At 37.0% G+C, this 22,795-nt stretch overlaps 1 protein-coding gene across 1 annotated transcript in view; it reads left to right on the top strand.

Annotated features, from left to right (window-relative positions):
* Window positions 1-22,795, top strand: part of IDO2 (indoleamine 2,3-dioxygenase 2) — a 79,566-nt gene that overhangs the window by 16,109 nt on the left and 40,662 nt on the right. Inside the window, exon 2 of the mRNA XM_043563501.1 lies at window positions 12,329-12,424. Coding sequence (XP_043419436.1) covers window positions 12,329-12,424 — 96 coding nt within the window. The remainder of the gene's footprint in view (window positions 1-12,328; window positions 12,425-22,795) is intronic.

Here is a 22,795-nt window from a genome sequence, read left to right as displayed (position 1 = left end):
AAGTAGAAATTCATCCAACACCTTTGGGCTCTATTTCAAGATGGAAATGAGATACTATGTTCTAACCCATAACACATAATACACAAATGTAGATAGAGTCAAGATGTAAGCATCAACGATAACTAGAAAGAGCCTAAAGGAAATACTGTTAGATGGGAAGAACTTTCTAAACATAATGTAAAAGCCAATGACATAAATGAAAATATTGGTTCATTTGACTACTCTTTTGTGAATGGCTATTTTACATGAGTGCACAAAATGCAATGATCAAAGCATATGGAAAGATACTCAAACTCGTTAATAATCATGAAATTGTAAATGTATACAATATTATGATAGGATATACAATTTCTGGAAAACCACACAAGAAATTTGCAGGGTTTGTCATTACTAGATGGGAGGATGAGAATTAGGGTACTTTTACTTTCTATCTTATAAATTTTTCTTTTTGGCTCTTTTGACATAAACATTGATTATATAATTTTTAATCATCATTTCTAAAAGAGGTATATTTCCTGGGAAGTTATTTTAATAAGTTCATTAAATATTAAAACAATTATAGAATTTTAATGCAACAATATAATACATTTCTTATGTTAAAAGCATAACAAAACAAAAAAAGTTTGGTAATGCTCAGTGTTCCTAGAATCATAAATAAGCTGGCACTCATATATCACATACTATAATTACAATTATGAATTCATGTTATGTTTCTGTGAGAAAATCAAAAAGTAGTTTTCAACTTTTCCACATGCAGAATCTTTAATCAAGCCAATCTGCTTTTATAAATTTGTCCTAATAAGAAGAAAACATCCAAAAATACATGTATATGGGTGACTGTTTCAGATTTGTTAATACTGAAAAATTAAAAACAATTAGTAATATCTATTAATAGAATACTGGAATACCATACAAGATTTATTTATTTATTTATTTATTTATTTATTTATTTATTTATTTAATTTTATTTATTCCAGTTTGAAACCATAGTTTATTTTTAATGTAGCTCAAAATCTAATAACTGTATATTTTAAAACAGAAAAAAACCTCCTTTAGTTGTCCTTCTTATAGCATTGTTAGCACAAGAAAAAATAAAACACTTCTGGTTTACAAATGATACTGAGTCTTTATGAAAATGAAGGTACTTTATGGAACTTAAAAGCACAGGACATATTTTTAGAAGACCAAATTTACTTTGACCCATTTATAGTAATATTTGCAGTGTTAGAATGTACTTAAGTAATATATAATTAGGTCAATAAAATAAGGAATCCAAAAGAAACTGGTCTTCTTGAATTATTCACAGCACACATTAGAAACCTTGAGAGAGAACACACATTAGCAACAACGAGAAAACACCAGCAAGCTCAAAGGCAAGTTTGTATGCCGAGTATTTGTAAAAGGTTTAATAAGTATACAGCTTTTCTCGCTTATATAACAGATGCATTTCTATCTGCTTGTGTACAGCGAAGGATGAGAACCTGAATCAACTTACTTATGATTTCAGAAATGTGCTACTTCAGAAATGTATTCCATGAAATTTTCTTCACTGCTCCTACCACTGATTCTTCAAAAAATCATAGTACACAAGTTCTCATCCTTTGGAACTGTTTTTAAAAACCAGTGCTTTAAATTGAAAGATAGGTAAAAACCTAGCATTCCTGGTACAGCACCTGGACTTAATCTTAATTAAAGTAAGAGTTAAATGTACAACAGAAAATCTATCATTTCTTTATCCTTGGAGGAGAGGGATGGAGAAAAAGGAGGGGGGGGGTGCATTTAAGAGCTGAGTAGGAGTAACAATAACTCATGATACCATCAACTCCATGATGAAGACCCATGGATCTCATCAATTTTATAATTCATGTTGGATCAAGAACTTTAGTTAACCTCTATGTATATTAATGAATTCAAACCTCATGCTCTCCAAAATATGAAGATGAATAATGTGAGATAAACTTGAACTGCAACAGGTATTTCCTAAGTAGAGGACCAAACACCAAAGGGAATCCCTCCTTCCAACATTTTTTGATATGGTAAGATTTCACTGAAGTGGAAATTCTAACACTTAAATGTGAAATCTCTTGGCCAAGTAAGAAATTACAGCTCTTATGGGTATTACCTTATGTAATCACTATATGTGTTACATATTAAATTAAACCCAGAATTATATGCTTACACAGTTATGCTGGAAATGATAATAATAGATGGTACCAGTGAAAAAAAGGACTATCTTTAACCCCAAAAGAGTAAGGGGGTGAGGAAGTGAAAACAAATAGAAAGCCCACAGAGAGATGGACATTTTCTGACCAGAAAAGGTCATTCTAAACACAGAAATATAAAAAGAAAAGTATTTCCTTATTTCCCCAGAGTGGAAATAATGTGAAACATTTACTTTATGTATCAGACAAGAACACAGCTTACAGTTCTATACCTCTCCAAACTTACAGTTTCCAAACTGGGCTGGGTCTTATAAATTATTTTAATATAGGGTAATATACATAAAATAATACATAATAGCATGTTGTATTGTTTGTGTTTGTATTTTTATGTTTAATTTCCTGTTCCCTCTCCCCCCCATAATTAATTTAACGCCAACCCCTTTTTTCAAGTCATAGAACCTGATTTTTCACTACCATTTGGTGAGAAATTAAATTCATAAAAAGCAAATTCCCTCAAATTCCAGAGTTTCTCCTTCTATCACTCCAAAACCAGATGCTCCGTTTGGGCTCCTACTCCCCTTCTCCCCTTCCTTTGTGACATTTTGCCTGCAATTACTCCTGTCTGTCCTTTATCTTCAATCTCTTCCTTTTGCAATATGAGACTAAAGTGCTCAACGTTCTCATTTGAAAATTGAGATAGCTGTCAGACCCAAAATGCCTGCGTGCTAATGCCCTTGACTCTCCTAACAACAGTAATTTACGCTTTTGGTTTCTATGTTCTCACTTCCTCAACGCACTAAAATTTGAACCCTGCTTCCATGACCCTGACCTAATTCTCTATGTCATATATACAGGAGACTGATATACATGAGTGGCTTCTTAATTTTTTTCAATGGGGACAATATTCCTTTAACTTTCTTATTTATGTATTTATTTGTTTATTAATCTATCTATGTACTGTATCTATCTATCTATTTAAATCCAAGTTAGTTAGCATATAGTAAAATAATGATTTCAGGAGTAGATTCCAGTGATTTATCCCCTATGTATAACATCCAATGCTCATCTCAACAAGTGTCTCTTACTGAAGTCTCCTTCCATTTATCCCATCTGTCCACCCACAACCCCTCCAGCAACCCTCAATTTGTTCCCTGTATTTAAGAGTGTCTTATGTTTTGCCCCCTTCCTTGTTTTTACATTACTTTTGCTTCCCTTCCCTTATGTTCATCTGTTTTGTGTCTTAAATTCCTCATATGACTGAAGTCATATAATATTTGTCTTTCTCTGACTAATTTGGCTTAGCATAATACCCTCTAGTTCCATCCATGTAGTTGCAAATGGCAAGATTTCATTCTTTTTGATTGCCTAGTTAATCCATTATATATATATATATATATACACACACCATTGGTATATATACCATTGGTATATATACCATTTATACCATTGGTATATATACCATTGGTATATATACCAATGGTATATATACCATTATATATATATATATGTATATATATAATGGTATATATGTATACCATATACCATATATATACCAATGGTATATATACCATTATATATATATATATATATATATATAATGGTATATATGTGTGTGTATATATATATACATAATGGTATATATGGTACCATTATATATATATAATGGTATATATGGTGTGTGTGTGTGTGTATATATATATATATATATATATATATAATGGTATATATGGTATAATGGTGTGTGTGTATATATATATATATACACACAAACATATATATATAATGGTATATGTATATATATACCAATTTTTCTTTATCTATTCATCCATTGATTGACATTTGGGCTCTTTCCATACTTTGGCTATTGTTGATAATGCTTCTACAAACATCGGGGTGCATGTGCCCCTTTGAAACAGCGCACTTCTATACTTTGGATAAATACCTGGTAGTACAATTTCTGGGTCATAGGGTAGTTCTATTTTTAATTTTTTGAGGAACCTCTGTACTGTTTTCCAGAGTAACTGCACCAGTTTGCATTCCTACCAACAGTGCAGAAGAATTCCTCCTTCTCCACATCTTGCCAACACCTGTTGTTGCCTGAGTTGTTAATTTTAGCCAGTCTGACTGGTATGAGGTGGTATCTCATTGTGGCTTTAATTTTGTATTTCCCTGATGATGAGTGATGTTGAGCATTTTTTCATGTGTCGGTTTGCCATCTAGATGTCTTCTTTGGAGAAGTGTCTTTTCATGTCTTTTGCCCATTTCTTCACAGGTTTCTTTGTTTGTTTTGGACCTGGACTCTTGTTTTTTGGGAGCTTTTTTATTATTAAAGTTTTTATTTTTCTTTTGTTTCCTTTGCTTCCAGTGACATGATGAGTAAGAAGTTTCTGTGGCCAAGGTGAAAGAAGTTTTGCATGCTTTCTCCTAGAGGATTTTGATGGCTTCTTGTCTTACATTTAGGTCTTTCATCCATTTTGAACTTATTTTTGTGTATGGTGTAAGAAAGTGGTCCAGGTTCATTTTTCTGCATGTCACAGTGCAGTTTTCCCAGCACCATTTTCTAAAGAGACTGTCTTTATTCCATTGGATATTCTTTCGTGCTTTGTCAAAGATTCATTGGTCATACATTTGTGGGTCCATTTCTGGGTTCTCTATTCTGTTCCAAGGATCTGAATGTCTGTTTTTGTGCCAGTACCATACTGTCTTGATGATTCCAGCTTTATAATACATCTTGAAGTCCAGGATTGTGATGCCTCCAGCTTTGGTTTTCTTTGTCAGGATTATTTTGGCTATTTGGGGTCTTTTGTGGTTCCATACAAATTTTAAGATTGTTTATTCTAACTCTGTGAAGAATGCTGGGCTTATTTTGATAAGGATTGCACTGAATATGTAGATTGCTTTGAGTAGTATTGACATTTTGAACAATATTTGTTCTTCCAATCCAGGAGCATGGAATGTTTTTCTATTTTTTTGTCTTTTTCAATTTCTTTCATAAGCTTTCTATAGTTTTCAGTGTATAGATTTTTCACCTCTTTGGTTAGATTTATTCCTAGGTATTGTATGGTTTTTGGTGCAATTGTAAATGGGATTGATTCCTTGATTTCTCTTTCTGTTGCTTCATTATTGATATATAGGAATGCAACTGATTTCTGTGCATTGATCTTATATCCTGCGACTTTGCTGAATTTATGAATCACTTCTAGAAGTTTTTTGGTGGAATCTTTTGAGTTTTCCATATAAAGTATCGTGTCATCTGCAAAGAGTGAAAGTTTGACCTCCTCCTGGCCGATTTGGATGCCTTTTATTCCTTTTGTTGTCTGATTACTGAGGCTAAGATTTCCAATACTATATTGAATAACAGTGGCAAGAGTGGACATCCCTGTCTTGTTCCTGACCTTAGGGGAAAAGCTGTCAGTTTTTCCCCATTGAGGATGATATTATTGTTGGGTCTTTTGTATATGGCTTTTATGATCTTGAAGTATGATCCTTCTATTCCATCTTTCTTGAGGATTTTTATCAAGAAAGGATGCTGTATTTTGTCAAATGCTTTCTGTGCATCTATTGAGAGGATCATATGGTTCTCATCCTTTCTTTTATTGATGTGATGTATCACATTGATTGTTTTGCGGATATTAAACCAGCCCTGCATGCCAGGTATAAATCCCACTTGGTTGTGCTGAACAATTCTTTTAATGTATTGTTGGATCCAGTTGGCTAATATCTTGTTGAGGTTTTTTGCATCCATGTTCATCAGGGAAATTGATATGTAGTTCTCTTTTTTAATGGGGTCTTTGTCTAGTTTTGGAATCTAGGTAATGCTGGCTTCATAGAATGAGTTTGGAAATTTTCCTTCCATTTCTATTTTTTGGAAAAGCTTCAAAAGAATGGATGTTAACTCTGCTTTAAATGTTTGGTAGAATTCCCCTGGACTCTTGTTTTTTGGGAAGTTTTTTATTGTTAATTAGATTTTTTACTGATTATGGGTCTATTCAACTTTTCTATTTCTTCTTGTTTTAGTTTTGGTAGTTTACATGTTTCTAGGTATTTGTCCATTTCTTCCAGATTGCCCAATTTGTTGGCATATAATTGCTCATAATGTTTTCTTATTATTGCTTGTATTTCTGCTGTGTTGGTTGTGATCTCTCCTCTTTCATTCTTGATTTTATTTATTTGGGTCCTTTCCTTTTTTCTTTTTGATCAAACTGGCTAGGGGTTTATCAATTTTGTTAATTCTTTCAAAGAACCAGCTACTGGTTTTTTGTGTTTTTGTGTTTTTTGTGTTTTTCGGTTTTTTTGTTTGTTTGTTTTGGTTTCAATAGCATTGATTTTTTGCTCTAATCTTTATTATTTCCCATCTTCTGCTAGTTTAGGGTTTTATTTGCTGTTCTTTTTCCAGATCTTTAAGTGTAAGCTTAGGTTGTGTATTTGAGACCTTTCTTTTTTCTGTAGGAAGGGCTGTATTGCTATATACTTCCCTCTTATGACTGTCTTGGCTGCATCCCAGAGATTTTGGGCTGTGGTGTTATCATTTTAATTGGCTTCCATGCACTTTTAAATTTCCTCTTTAACGTTTTGGTTAGCCCATTCATTCTTCAGTAAGATGTTCTTTAGTTTCCAAGTACTTGTTATCTTTCCAAATTTTTTCTTGTGGTTGATTTCAAGTTTCATAGCATTGTGGTCTGAAAATATGCATGGTATTATCTCTATCTTTTTGTACTTGTTGAGGGACAATTTGTGTCCACGTGTGTGATCTATTCTGGAGAATGTTCCATGTGCACTCAAGAAGAATGTGTATTCTGCTGCTTTAGGATGAAATATTATGAATATATCCATTAAGTCCATCTAGTCCAGGGTGTCATTAAAAGGAATTGTTTCCTTGTTGATTTTCTGTTTAGATGGCCTGTCCATTGCTGTAAGTGGGGTGTTGAAGTCCCCTACTATTAAGGTATTATTATCAATGAGCTTCTGTGTTCATTATTAATTGATTTATTTATTTGGTTACCTCCACGTTTGGAGCATAAGTGTTTACAATTGTTAAATCTTCTTGGTGGATAGACACATTATGATATAATGCCCTTCTTCATCTCATTACAGTCTTTATTTTAAAGTCTAGATTGTTTTGGGGTGCCTGGGTGGCTCAGTTGGTGAGGCATCCGACTTTGGCTCAGGTCATGATCCCGTGATTTGTGAGTTTGAGCCCTGCCTTGGCCTCTGTGTTGACAGCTCAGAGCCTGGAACCTGCTTCTGATTCTGTGTCTCCCTCTCTTGCTCTGTCCCTCCCCTGTTCATACGCTCTCTCTCTCTCAAGAATAAATAAAACATTAAAAAAAAAAAGTAAAGCCTAGATTGTCTGATATAAGTATGACTGCTTTGGCTTCCTTTTAGTGACTATTAGTGTGATAGATGGTTCTCCATCCCCTTACTTTCAATCTGAAGGTATTTTAAGGTGTAAAATGGATCTCTTGTAAACAGCATATAAATGGATCCTCTTTTCTTATCCATTCTGTTACTCTATGTCTTTTGATTAGAACGTTTAGTCCATTGATATTTGGAGTGAGTACTGAAAGATATGAATTTGTTGCCAACATTATGTCTGTAGAGTTGGAGTTTCTGGTGGTATTCTCTGTTCCTTTCTAGTCTTCGTTGTTTTTGGTCTTTTTTGATTTTTTTTTCATCTTTTTTTTTCCCTTAGAGAGTGCCCCTTAAAATTTCTAGCATGGTGGGTTTAGTGATCACGAACTCCTTTAATTTTTGTTTGCCTGGAAATCCTTTTATCTCTTCTTATATTTTGAATGACAGCCTTGCTGGATAAAGAATTCTTGGATGCATATTTTTCTGATTCAGCACATTGAAATATCCTGCCACTCCTTTCTGGCCTGACAAGTTTCTGTGGACAGGTCTGATGCAAACCTGATCTGTCTTCCTTTGTAGGTTAAGGACTTTTTTTCCCTTGCTGCTCTCATGATTCTTTCTTTGCCTGAGTATTTTGTGAATTTAACCATGATATGCCTTGTTGATGGTCGGTCTTTGTTGAATTTAACGGGAGTTATCTGTGCTTCCTGGATTTTGATGTCTGTGTCTTTCCCCAGGTTAGGAAAGTTTTCTGCTAGGATTTGCTCACATAAACCTTCTACCCCCTTTTCTCTCTCTTCATCTTCTGGGACCCCTATGATTCTCATGTTATTCCTTTTTAATGAGTCACTGAGTTCTCTAATTCTTGTATAGTTCTCTTTTGCCTTAGTCTCCCTCTTTTTTTCTGCTTCATTATTCTACATAAGTTTGTCCTCTATATCACTGGTTCACTGCTCTGCTTCATCCATCCTTGCCACCGTGACATCCATTCAAGATTACATCTGAGTTATAACATTTTTAATTTCATCCTTCCTAGATTTCATGTTTATTATCTCCACAGAAAGGGATTCTATGCATTTTCCAGCCCCAGCTAGTATTATTATTATCATGATTCTAAATTCTGGTTCAGACATCTTGCTTGTATCTGTGTTGATTAAGTCCCTGGCTGTCATTTCTTCCTGTTCTTTCTTTTGGGGTGAATTCCTTCGTTTCATCATTTTGAAGGAAGAAAAGGAATTAATAAAATTAAAAAAAATTAAAATTAAAAAATGAAAACAACACAAAAAAATCAAATAAAGGATGCTATATCCTGTGTTTTGGTCTGGTTGTTGAAAGAAACTTTGCACAATAGAGAAAAAAACGGAAAATAGAGAAAAGAAAAAAAGAAAACATTTGAAAATTTAAAAAATGAACACAAGAAAATAGAATAAAATGAAATGATGAAAGTAAAATAGAATTTAAAAAATTTACAAAAAATATAGTAGAAGAAAATTAAAGAAAATCTTTTTTATAAAACTGGAAAATAAAATATTTTTTTTCTCTTTCTGTATTCACGAATAAAAGAAAAAGAAAAAAAATTAAATAAATGGGTCAGTGAACAGAATGAAATACGATGGAAATTACCTCTAGTTTCCCCTGGAAGTCAAACTATGAAGCACTTTACAGTCCGCAAACTAAGCTGGCAGAGAGACCTGTGGTGTTCCTCAAGAGTGTGGTTGGCCCAGTTGGGCAGGTTTTGCTGTAGCAGCTCCGTTCTCCACTAGATAGTGCTGCTTAGTTTACTGGGGTTGATGGTTGTGGTGTGTGTAGGCATGTAAGACTGTGTGCAGCAGGGGAGAAAATGGTGTCACCCAGCTACCCAGTCCCTAGTTTCAGACTCTGTGCTCTCCCCATAGGACAATCAAGCACCCCTACTTTTCTCTGTCTTCAGTCCACTCCTTGCTTCTACACTGTCCACAACCAAACCATCAGCTTTCCAGGCAGCACCTCCTTCCCAAATTTTATCTCAGATGGGGCTGTGTGTTTCCAAATCCCTCACTTCTGAAGGCCCTGTAGCTTTGACCCTCTCAGACCCTCTGGAGGAGGGTCTTGCAGAGCAATGGAACATTCATGTGACCATGATGCTGTATATGCCCAGAGACTGTGGCTGGGTGCCAGCCTGCCCCAGAAAATGTTGGCACAATGGTGTAGCAGTAGCATTTCAGGGATTATGGTAAATCACAACACACATCTGGCATCAAGCTTCACCCTTAACATCCTTATTCCAACACCAGTGAATGTGGTTGTTCTCTGGGTCCACTAGGATCTTTGCCTGTGGTGAAGCTGTACAGTCTCTACCAAATGTCCTCCCAAAATGAGAACCATCTCTTCCCATGTGACCCGAGAACCCCTCAGACCTCACTTTCTGCTCCTGGGGATTAGTCCTCCCCAGCAGAGTTCCTCCAGGTATTGAGCTGCAGAGTTTCAGACTCTGTTCTCTCCCTGTTTATAGAGTCTTAATGGAATTTAAACCCTCTCATTTTTCCTTTCTCCCTTTTCTGTTCAGTCCTTTGTGGCTATTTCCTTTTTCTCTCCAGTTGTTTTGGGGAGGGGTGCTTTTACTGTACTCTCCCCCCATGTCCATCCTCTCTCTGCAAGCAAAAACAGCTCCCTACCATGTGAGACTTGTCGCTCCCTAAGTTCATCTCTCCATGCTGCGTACCTGTAAGGGTCTTTGGTTTAAGTTGTGCAGATTGTTGTGTTGATCCTCAAATCAAATTTTCTAGGTGTGTAAGATGGTTTGGTGTTAATCTAGCTGCATTTCAGGGACTAGAGAGGCAAAAAAAAACTTTCATGCTGCTCCGCCATCTTGGCCCCTCTCAGAAAGTGTCTTTCTTTTACTTTCTAATGATACATTTGACCTTCTGATGATTCCTTTTTTATCTGAAATCTGACGTCTTGAATCCTGTAGGGTGATTCCCTTCTGACTCATTGAACCTCTTGTTGATCTGTATTACTGGTTTCAGTTCCTCTGCCTGCCTTGTCAAAATTCGCGTGTGCTGATCTCAGTCTTTTCATTTCACTTTGCAACTTCTCCCAAATAACTTTACACACTTTTGTGGTTTGAAGTAATGTGAAGTTTCTACTGCAATTATGCTTCCTAACTATGTATTTCTAATAATTTTTTCCTGAACTTCAAGCTGTAAATGCGCCTGCCCAATATGTGGCCATATCTTGAAATTCCACAGACATTTTAGGCTGTATATATCAAAAAATAAATTCACTATTTTTGGGCCCTCTCCTTGACATTCCCTTGCATTTTTGTTTCAGTTTGTGTTCCCTTCAATTCATTCAGTTACCTGTTTCATAAACATGTCAATCATCCTTATGACCTCTTCCTTCTTAACCCAGAAACACAACATTCAGTTGTACAGTTTATACACTGAAAATGTAGGCCCAGACCTTACCATAGGGATGGATTCAGGAGTTGGCAAATATTTTTCTGTAAAAAATATTCAGGGGGCGCCTGGGTGGCGCAGTCGGTTAAGCGTCCGACTTCAGCCAGGTCACGATCTCGCGGTCCGTGAGTTCGAGCCCCGCGTCAGGCTCTGTGCTGACGGCTCAGAGCCTGGAGCCTGTTTCCGATTCTGTGTTTCCCTCTCTCTCTGCCCCTCCCCCGTTCATGCTCTGTCTCTCTCTGTCCCAAAAATAAATAAACGTTGAAAAAAAAATTAAAAAAAAAATATTCAGGAGTTGTATATAGTAAATACTTTGAGTTTTGCATAGCATATGGTTTTTCTGTTGCAACTACCCGATTCTGCTGCTGTGTGAAAGCGCCATAGACAACATGTAAACACATGAATGTGGCTGTATTCCAATGAAAATTTACTTACAGTAACAGGTACAGTGTGCCATTTCCTGGGATGGAGCTAGGATTGCTGAAATTCAGCCCATGTTCTACTTGGCTAAACCATGGGTCCAACACAGGCAATGTTATTGGACTAGAAGTCATCATGCCTTTAGCCTCCATCTCTAAATTTGATCATCTCATCATTTTAATTTTACTTTCCAAATATTTCTTGAATACATGCCTTTTCTTTTCTAAATTCGTTGCCATTAACTAAATTTAGTCCTCAACTAGTATTTCAAAGCCTTCCTAGTCTGACTTTCAAATCTTATAAACAAATCTTATAAACAAAATTCAAATCAAACCATGCCACACACAACATGAAAAGAAAGTTCTTATGTACTTTATTGAAAGCACATTTGATATGATTTTCTAGTCTCATCTGCTATCACCTTTTCTGTTGAGCTTTATATTCCAGTAACACTGAATCATCTGTAGTCCCAAGAAGGAGTTATCTCTATTTATCCACTATCTCTTCTTTTTTACTGCCTTCCCATTTTCAAATTGTCACATACCAAAGTCACTTTCAGACTCTAATACTAGCCCCAATTCTCATATTTCTACAAATACTTCCCTTTAATATCCTACAACCACTGACAGAATTAGCAACTCCCTCTTCTTTGCAATTTATTAAACTTATACACATATCAGTAACCGAACATATTGCACTGCATATACACAGATATATCTGACTACACTTTTTTCTGCCTTAGTAGACCATATGCTCCTTAAGCCCAAGGATTGTATTTCAGTCATCTGTGAGTGTACAGTGCTTAGCATAAGTCTCAGCATGGCGTGAATTCTCAATATTTGTTCAACTGAACTGACCTGAATTCTACTTTAAGACTGAAATTTGAAAGAAGCTACTGCCCTGATGCTGCTTCCCAAAGAGGTCAGAAATACTGAGATGTTTATATTTTGAATGCAGAAAGAACTTCCAGATCATTATAGACCTTGGATGGAAATTGCTAACAAACTCCCTCACTTGATTGAGAGTCACCAGCTTCAAGCTCAAGTGGACAAGGTATATCTTTTTTTCATTATTCCCCTTAAGTTCTTCTCACCTTCCTATTTTCATCCCCGTACCACTTTTTTTTCTCAGCACTGTGAAAGTGGGTCAAGGACCCAACGACACCAAATGTTGCCCCTGAGATTACCAAAAAGGGTATCTCACATTTCCTAAAGAGTGGAATGACTACTTCTTCATATGACACATGTATTTCTGTAAAATTTCCAGAGTCTGCACAAAACAATTTCTGGAACATATTAAGCCCTCAACAAATATTTGCCTAAAAAAGGAAGGCAGTCTGGTTAGGAATTGTAGGCAAGTTGATGGATAAGGTCTACCTTGAGAAGGATGAGCATAGAAATTCTCAGTGTCCTCATTGCATGTCACATGGTCAGGTTTCTTCTGCCTTAATTTTACCATCCGGGTCTTAGAGAGTATTGGACTCAAGAGAATTGCTGAGTTTTAAAGTCAGGGTTGGTAGCTCTGCAAAAATAATTGATAAAAGAAGCAATATTTTCCAAGAGTGAATAAGAGACAGTGAAATTTCTTGGTCCTGGAAGTACTGACATTACCACACAGTAATAATAAGAAGATATAATTGGTAGAATATAGACTTTGATTTGGAAAGACCTGAGTTTGAATCTTGGTTTTTATCACTTAGTAGCTATCTAACTTGTAAACAGATTACTCCACCCAAGTAACTCTGCTTCCTTATTTATAGAAGAGGAGTAATTCTGGTGTCATAGAGTTGTGGAAACTACATGGCTTTGAATAACCCTCTGTATTCCTTGCTACTTCATAGTGCTCAATATATATTTATATTTCCATCTAGTCTCCTCTCCATCAGCTTTAATCCCACCTATATGGAATACCATGTGGTTTCAGAGATACAAGAAAGGTTTTTCATTCTCTCAAACTCTCCATCACTGACTTAAACATATTTAGTATCTATAAATACTAATGCATTTAAATATACTTCCTAGATGTCTGCTAAGTTCAGGCACAAGATTAGAAATCCTGGAAAAGATTCAAGAGACTGTCTTCAACATTTATGAAGATGGAAAATTAAACCTAAGAATGTATTTTCCTGCTGCATAAAGTCTTATCAATATGACAAAGAAATACAAGAAGAAGAAGAAGAAAAATAATAAAATATCTTTAAATGCAGGAAAACAAGAGAAAGTACCAAAGGTGGATAAAACTTAAAAAACTGTATCACATCAAGCAAATTACATCAGAGTCTGTGGTATGCATGCCAACCATTCAACCAAAGTAAATTAAGCCTCTGTAGCCTCCCTCTCCCATGTCAGAGTAACAGGACATAGAAACAAGGTGGAGTCTGGGATAGTCTGTAGAAGGACAGATTAAGATTCAATTTGTGATCTACACAATTCTCTGCACCAGGCTTTCCTCAGGTTCTGTTTGATTAAACTGTCATGAGTGAAATGAAGGACTCATTGAATTGGTGCTCTTCATATGTTAAATATCAATGAGAAAAAGCTAGGAGTGTCCAGCTAACTTCTGGCCACTGAATACATGGGAGATGGGGAAACAGCTTAGTACAGCAGTGAAAATAATCCCCAGACACTTCTACTGGGTTGAATAGTGTTTCACCAGAAATAGTGTCCATTTGGAAACTGTGACTGTAACCTTATTTGGAAATAAGGTCTTTGCAGATAAAATCAAGGTAAATGAGGTCATACTGTAGGGTGCACTCTAATCCAATATGATTGGTGTATTTATAAGAAGAAAGAAATATGGCCAGAGACCTACGAACAATTGGGGAAGAACGCCATATGAAGATAGAGGCAGAGATAGAAATAATGTATGTATAAGCCAAAGTGTCAACAGTTGCTGGTAATCACCAGAAACTGAGAAAGGAACATGGAACAGATTGTCCCTCAGAAATTCCAGAGGGAACCAACCTTAAAACACCTTAATTTGAGACTTCTATTGTCCAGAATTGTGAGTTCTATAGTTTTAAGCTTCTGAGTTTGTGTTCATTAGTTGAGGCAGCCCTAGGAAACTATTAAAACACTCTTGGCCAGTCTCTACATTTCTAATTACTTAAAAAAACATCTAACTACATGAAACCACTTTTAAGACTTCACTGGGGCACTTGGCTGCTCAGTTGGTAAAGCATGAACCTCTTGATCTTGGTGTTGTAGGTTTGAGTCCCACACTGGGTGTAGGGATTACTTTTAAATAAAAAAAAAAAAAGATTTTTAAAAAAGGACTTCACCAGCTCAGGCTCATACTGAATCAATTGGAAATCAGTCATAAAAAGTAATCATTATGGTTTCCAGGGCCATATATGGAGCTACAGACTAAAAACATGTTCTCTTGAGACCTTTACTTTGCGCAGGCAACACAATAATTGAATTTACAGTTTTGATCTTAAAGTACCTCAAGGCCAACCACCTTGCTCTTAGAAAGCCCCAATATATCTATCTATGTTTAGGTACAAAACAAACAAACTTGTTTTTGGTTTAGATGCATCCATCTTCTTCCGGAAAGCGCCCCCTTTCTCCACTCCACTGCTACAAAACATTACAGGCAACAGACTTACTCACAGGAAGCTACACAAGAGGAATCTCAGTAGTATTCTGTAAACATGATAAGGGAAGCTATATTAGCTATTATTTCTGGTAAAACTGACCACCATTCCTGAACATGAATAGATAATATCAAATTACCATGTGATATAAAGAGAAGGGGTAAGTCAAAAAGCAGTAAGAAGGTTCAGAACAAATGGCTGTGATGAAATCAATGTTTTTAAACATATTAAAGCAGCAGAATACCCATTCTTTTTGAAAGCACATGGAACATTTAGAGAATGGAAAATTTACTGGGGCACAAATCACCGCTCAACTACAAAAAGATTGAAATCATACCATGAATATTTTATAACAACAATGCCATGAAGCTTGAAGTTAACCACATGAAAAATTATGGAAAGACCACAAATACATGAAAGTTAAAGAACATCCTACTAAAGAATGAGTGGGTTGACCAGGAAATTAAAAATGAAAGTAAGAAGCATATGGAAGCAAATGAAAATGAAAACATGACAGTTCAAAACCTTTGGGATGCAGAAAAGGGAGTCCTAATAAGGAAGCATATTGCAATACAGGCCTATCTACAGAAGAAATAAAAGTCTCAAATATACAAGCTAGAAGAGGAACAATAAATAAAGTCTAAAGCCCATGAAAGAAGGGACATGATAAAGATTAGAGGAGAAATAAGTGATAGAGAAACAAACAAACAAACAAACAAACAAACAAAAACAGCAGAACAGATCAGTAAAACCAAGAGCTGGTTCTTCAAGAGAATTAATAAAATTGATAAACCCTTAGCCAGACTTAACAAAAAGAAAGGAGAAAGGACCCAGAAAATAAAATCGCAAATGAAAAGGGAGAGATCACAATCAATACCACAGAAATACAAACAATTATAATAAAGCCTTATGAAAAATTATATGCCTTCAAACTGGGCAATTTGGAGAAAAATGGACAAATTCCTAGAAACATACAAACTACCAAAACTGAAACAGGAAAAACTAGAAAATTTGAACAAATCCATAACCAGCAAAGAATTTGCATCAGTAATCAAAAATCTCCCAACAAACAAAAGTCTTCTCAAACTGTTCCAAAAACTAGAAATGAGAGGAAAACTTCCAAAGTCGTTTTACAAGGTCATCATTATCTTGATTCCAAAACCAGACAAAGACCCCACTAAAAAGGAGAATTACAGGCCAATATTCCTGATGAACCTGGATGTAAAATTTCTCAACAAGATGCTACCAAATCAAATTCAACAGTATGAAAAGAATTATTCACCATTATCAAGTGAGATTTATTTCTAGACTGAAGGGTTGGTCAATATTCACAAATCAATCAATGTTATACACCACAGTAATAAAAGAAAGGGCAAGAACCATATGATCCTATCAACAGATCCAGAAAAATCATTTGACAAAATATAGCATCCATTCTTGATAAAAACCTTCAACAAAGTAGGGATAGATGGAACATGCCTCAACATCATAAAGGGCATATATGAAAGATCCACAGCTAATATCATCCTCAATGGTGAAAAACTGAGAACCATTTCTCTATGGTCAGGAATAAGACAAGGATATCTATCTACTCTCACCATTACTATTTAATATGGTACTGAAAGTCTTAGCCTCAGCAATCAGACAACAAAAAGAACTACAAGGCATCCAATTGGCAAGGAAGACGTTAAACTTCTTCTCTATTTGCAGAGAACATTATACTCTATGTAGGAAACCCAAAAGTTATAAAATTGTTAGAACTAATACATGAATTCAGTAAAGTCACAGGATATAAAGTCAACATATAGAAATCTGTTGCATTTCTATACACCAGTAATGAAGCAGCAGAAAAAGAAATAAAGGAATTGATCCCATTTGCAACTGCACCCAAAACAATAAGATACATATGAATAAACCTAACCAAAGAGGCAAATGATCTGTACTCTGAAAACTATAGAACACTTATGAAAGAAACTGAAAAAGACACAAGAAATGGAAAAAACATTCCATACTCATGAATTGGAAGAATAAACATTGTTAAAATGCCCATACTACCCAAAGCAATGTATACATTCAATGCAATCCCTATCAAAATACCACCAGCATTTTTCACAGAGCTAGAACAAACGATTCTAAAATTTGTATGGAACCACAAAAGACCCCAAATAGCCAAAGCAATCCTGAGAAAGAACAGCAAAACTGGGGGCATCACGACTCCAGACTTCAAGCTTTAATGCAAAGCTTGTCCTCAAGACATTTGTCCTCAAGACAATATGGTACTGGCACAAAAACAGACACACAGATCAGTGGAACAGAATAGGAAACCCAGAAATGGACCCCAAACTATATGGTCATTTCATCTTTGACAAAGCAGGAAAGAATATCCAATGGAAAAAAAGACAGCCTCTTCAACAAATGGTTTTGGGAAAACTGGATGACAACATGCAGAAGAAAGAAACTGGACCACTTTCTTACCCAAAACACAAAAATAAATTCGCCATGGATGAAAGACCTAATGTGAGACAGGAAACCATCAACATTCTACAGGAGAACATAGGCAGAAACCTTTCTGACCTAGGCCATAGCAACTTCTTATGAGACATGTTGCTAGAGGCAAGGGAAACAAGCAAAGATGAACTATTAGGACCTCATCTTGATAAAAAGCTTCTGCATAGTGAAGGAAACAACCAACAAAACTGAAAGGCAGTCTACAGAATGGGAGAATATATTTGCAAATGACATATCAGATAAAGGGTTAGTACCCAAAATCTATAAAATATTTACTAAAGTCAACACCCCGAGAAACAAATAATCCAGTTAAGAAATGGGAAGAATACATGAATAGACATTTTTCCAAAGACATCCAGATGGCTAACAGACACATGAAAAGATGCTCAATATCACTCATCATCAGGGAAATACAAATCACAACCACAATGAGATACCACCTCACTCCTGTCAGAATGGCTAAAATTAACATAAGAAACAACAGGATAAGGCTAGGATAAGGAGAAAGGGGAACCTCTTACACTTTTCTCCTCTGCAGAACAGTATGGAGGTTCTACAAAAAGTTAAAGAAAAGAACTACCGTACAATCCAGCAATTGCACTACTAAGTATTTACCCAAAGGATACAAAAATACAGATTCAAAGGGGTGCACATGCCCTGATATTTATAGCAGCATTATCAACAATAGCCAAACTATGGAGAGAACCCAAATGTTCATAGAGTGATTGAATGGATAAATAAATTGTGGTACACATATATAATGAATATACATGATATGTAATGAATATTAATATATAATATGAATATTACTCACAGATTCATCTATATGAATATCACTCAGCCATCAAAAAGGAAAATCTTGCCATTTAAAATGATGTGAATGGAAAATACATACATACAGGCGGCAAGATGGCGGCTTAGGAGGACGCTGGGCTCACCGCACGTCCTGCTGATCACTTAGATTCCATCTACACCTGCCTAAATAACCCAGAAAACCGCCAGAGGATTAGCAGAACGGAGTCGCCGGAGCCAAACGCAGACGAGAGGCCCACGGAAGAGGGTAGGAAGGGCGGCGAGGCGGTGCGCACTCCACGGACTGGCGGGAGGGAGCCGGGGTGGAGGGGCGGCTCGCCGGCCAAGCAGAGCCCCCGAGTCTGGCTTGCAAAAGTGGAGGGGCCTGACGGACTGTGTTCCCACAACAAGCGCGACTTAGCGTCTGGGAGGTCATAAGTTAACAGCTCTGCTCAGAAAGCAGGAAGGCTGGAGGACAAAGGGAGGGAGAGCTGCTGAGCCCCCTGACAACAGAGCTCAGTTTGGTGGGGAACAAAGGCGCTCGCCAGCGCCATCTCCCCCGCCCATCCCCCAGCCGAAATCCCAAAGGGAAACGGTTCCTGCCAGGGAAGTTGCTCTCTCCACGCAAACACCCAACTCTGCGCTTCTGCGGAGCCAAACCATGGCAGCGTTTCTGACTCCCTCCCGCTGCCACAGGGCCCCTCCTGAAGTGGATCACCTAAGGAGAAGCGATCTAAGCCTGCCCCTCCTGCCCCCGAGCACCTTGCCTACCCACCCCAGCTAATACGCCAGATCCCCAGCATCACAAGCCTGGCAGGGTGCAAGTAGCCCAGACGAGCCACACCACCCCACAGTGAATCCCGCCCCTAGGAGAGGGGAAGAGAAGGCACACACCAGTCTGACTGTGGCCCCAACGGTGGGCTGGGGGCAGACATCAGGTCTGACTGCGGCCCCGCCCACCAACTCCAGTTATACACCACAGCACAGGGGAAGTGCCCTGCAGGTCCTCACCACGCCAGGGACTATCCAAAATGACCAAGCAGAAGAATTCCCCTCAGAAGAATCTCCAGGAAATAACAACAGCTAATGAGCTGATCAAAAAGGACTGAAATAACATAACAGAAAGTGAATTTAGAATAATAGTCATAAAATTAATCGCTGGGCTTGAAAACAGTATACAGGACAGCAGAGAATCTCTTGCTACAGAGATCAAGGGACTAAGGAACAGTCACGAGGAGCTGAAAAACGCTTTAAACGAAATGCATAACAAAATGGAAACCACCACAGCTCGGCTTGAAGAGGCAGAGGAGAGAATAGGTGAACTAGAAGATAAAGTTATGGAAAAAGAGGAAGCTGAGAAAAAGAGAGATAAAAAAATCCAGGAGTATGAGGGGAAAATTAGAGAACTAAGTGATACACTAAAAAGAAATAATATACGCATAATTGGTATCCCAGAGGAGGAAGAGAGAGGGAAAGGTGCTGAAGGGGTACTTGAAGAAATAATAGCTGAGAACTTCCCTGAACTGGGGAAGGAAAAAGGCATTGAAATCCAAGAGGCACAGAGAACTCCCTTCAGACGTAACTTGAATCGATCTTCTGCACGACATATCATAGTGAAACTGGCAAAATACAAGGATAAAGAGAAAATTCTGAAAGCAGCAAGGGGTAAACGTGCCCTCACATATAAAGGGAGACCTATAAGACTCGTGACTGATCTCTCTTTTGAAACTTGGCAGGCCAGAAAGAATTGGCACGAGATTTTCAGGGTGCTAGACAGAAAAAATATGCAGCCAAGAATCCTTTATCCAGCAAGTCTGTCATTTAGAATAGAAGGAGAGATAAAGGTCTTCCCAAACAAACAAAAACTGAAGGAATTTGTCACCACTAAACCAGCCCTACAAGAGATCCTAAGGGGGACCCTGTGAGACAAAGTCCCAGAGACATCACTACAAGCATAAAACATACAGACATCACAATGACTCTAAACCCGTATCTTTCTATAATAACACTGAATGTAAATGGATTAAATGCGCCAACCAAAAGACATAGGGTATCAGAATGGATAAAAAAACAAGACCCATCTATTTGCTGTCTACAAGAGACTCATTTTAGACCTGAGGACACCTTTAGATTGAGAGTGAGGGGATGGAGAACTATTTATCATGCGACTGGAAGCCAAAAGAAAGCTGGAGTAGCCATACTTATATCAGACAAACTAGACTTTAAATTAAAGGCTGTAACAAGAGATGAAGAAGGACATTATATAATAGTTACAGGGTCTATCCATCAGGAAGAGCTAACAATTATAAATGTCTATGCGCCGAATACCGGAGCCCCCAAATATATAAAACAATTACTCATAAACATAAGCAACCTTATTGATAAGAATGTGGTAATTGCAGGGGACTTTAATACACCACTTACAGAAATGGATAGATCATCTAGACACACGGTCAATAAAGAAACAAGGGCCCTGAATGAGACATTGGATCAGATGGACTTGACAGATATATTTAGAACTCTGCATCCCAAAGCAACAGAATATACTTTCTTCTCGAGTGCACATGGAACATTCTCCAAGATAGATCATATACTGGGTCACAAAACAGCCCTTCATAAGTTTACAAGAATTGAAATTATACCATGCTTACTTTCAGACCACAATGCTATGAAGCTTGAAATCAACCACAGGAAAAAGTCTGGAAAACCTCCAAAAGCATGGAGGTTAAAGAACACCCTACTAACGAATGAGTGGGTCAACCAGGCAATTAGAGAAGAAATTAAAAAATATATGGAAACAAACGAAAATGAAAATACAACAATCCAAACGCTTTGGGATGCAGCAAAGGCAGTCCTGAGAGGAAAATACATTGCAATCCAGGCCTATCTCAAGAAACAAGAAAAATCCCAAATACAAAATCTAACAGCACACCTAAAGGAACTAGAAGCAGAACAGCAAAGGCAGCCTAAGCCCAGCAGAAGAAGAGAAATAATAAAGATCAGAGCAGAAATAAACAATATAGAATCTAAAAAAACTGTAGAGCAGATCAACGAAACCAAGAGTTGGTTTTTTGAAAAAATAAACAAAATTGACAAACCTCTAGCCAGGCTTCTCAAAAAGAAAAGGGAGATGACCCAAATAGATAAAATCATGAATGAAAATGGAATTATTACAACCAATCCCTCAGAGATACAAACAATTATCAGGGAATACTATGAAAAATTATATGCCAACAAATTGGACAACCTGGAAGAAATGGACAAATTCCTGAACACCCACACTCTTCCAAAACTCAATCAGGAGGAAATAGAAAGCTTGAACAGACCCATAACTGGCGAAGAAATTGAATCGGTTATCAAAAATCTCCCAACAAATAAGAGTCCAGGACCAGATGGCTTCCCAGGGGAGTTCTACCAGACGTTTAAAGCAGAGATAATACCTATCCTTCTCAAGCTATTCCAAGAAATAGAAAGGGAAGGAAAACTTCCAGACTCATTCTATGAAGCCAGTATTACTTTGATTCCTAAACCAGACAGAGACCCAGTAAAAAAAGAGAACTACAGGCCAATATCCCTGATGAATATGGATGCAAAAATTCTCAATAAGGTACTAGCAAATCGAATTCAACAGCATATAAAAAGAATTATTCACCATGATCAAGTGGGATTCATTCCTGGGATGCAGGGCTGGTTCAACATTCGCAAATCAATCAACGTGATACATCACATTAACAAAAAAAGAGAGAAGAACCATATGATCCTGTCAATCGATGCAGAAAAGGCCTTCGACAAAATCCAGCACCCTTTCTTAATAAAAACCCTTGAGAAAGTCGGGATAGAAGGAACATACTTAAAGATCATAAAAGCCATTTATGAAAAGCCCACAGCTAACAAAATCCTCAACGGGGAAAAACTGAGAGCTTTTTCCCTGAGATCAGGAACACGACAAGGATGCCCACTCTCACCGCTGCTGTTTAACATAGTGCTGGAAGTTCTAGCATCAGCAATCAGACAACAAAAGGAAATCAAAGGCATCAAAATTGGCAAAGATGAAGTCAAGCTTTCGCTTTTTGCAGATGACATGATATTATACATGGAAAATCCGATAGACTCCACCAAAAGTCTGCTAGAACTGATACAGGAATTCAGCAAAGTTGCAGGATACAAAATCAATGTACAGAAATCAGTTGCATTCTTATACACTAACAATGAAGCAACAGAAAGACAAATAAAGAAACTGATCCCATTCACAATTGCACCAAGAAGCATAAAATACCTAGGAATAAATCTAACCAAAGATGTAAAGGATCTGTATGCTGAAAACTATAGAAAGCTTATGAAGGAAATTGAAGAAGATTTAAAGAAATGGAAAGACATTCCCTGCTCATGGGTTGGAAGAATAAATATTGTCAAAATGTCAATACTACCCAAAGCTATCTACACATTCAATGCAATCCCAATCAAAATTGCACCAGCATTCTTCTCGAAACTAGAACAAGCAATCCTAAAATTCATATGGAACCACAAAA

This window comes from Prionailurus bengalensis, chromosome B1 (genome assembly GCF_016509475.1).
Source record: "Prionailurus bengalensis isolate Pbe53 chromosome B1, Fcat_Pben_1.1_paternal_pri, whole genome shotgun sequence".
NCBI lineage: Eukaryota > Metazoa > Chordata > Mammalia > Carnivora > Felidae > Prionailurus > Prionailurus bengalensis.
This window is presented reverse-complemented; position numbering and strand designations above follow the sequence as displayed.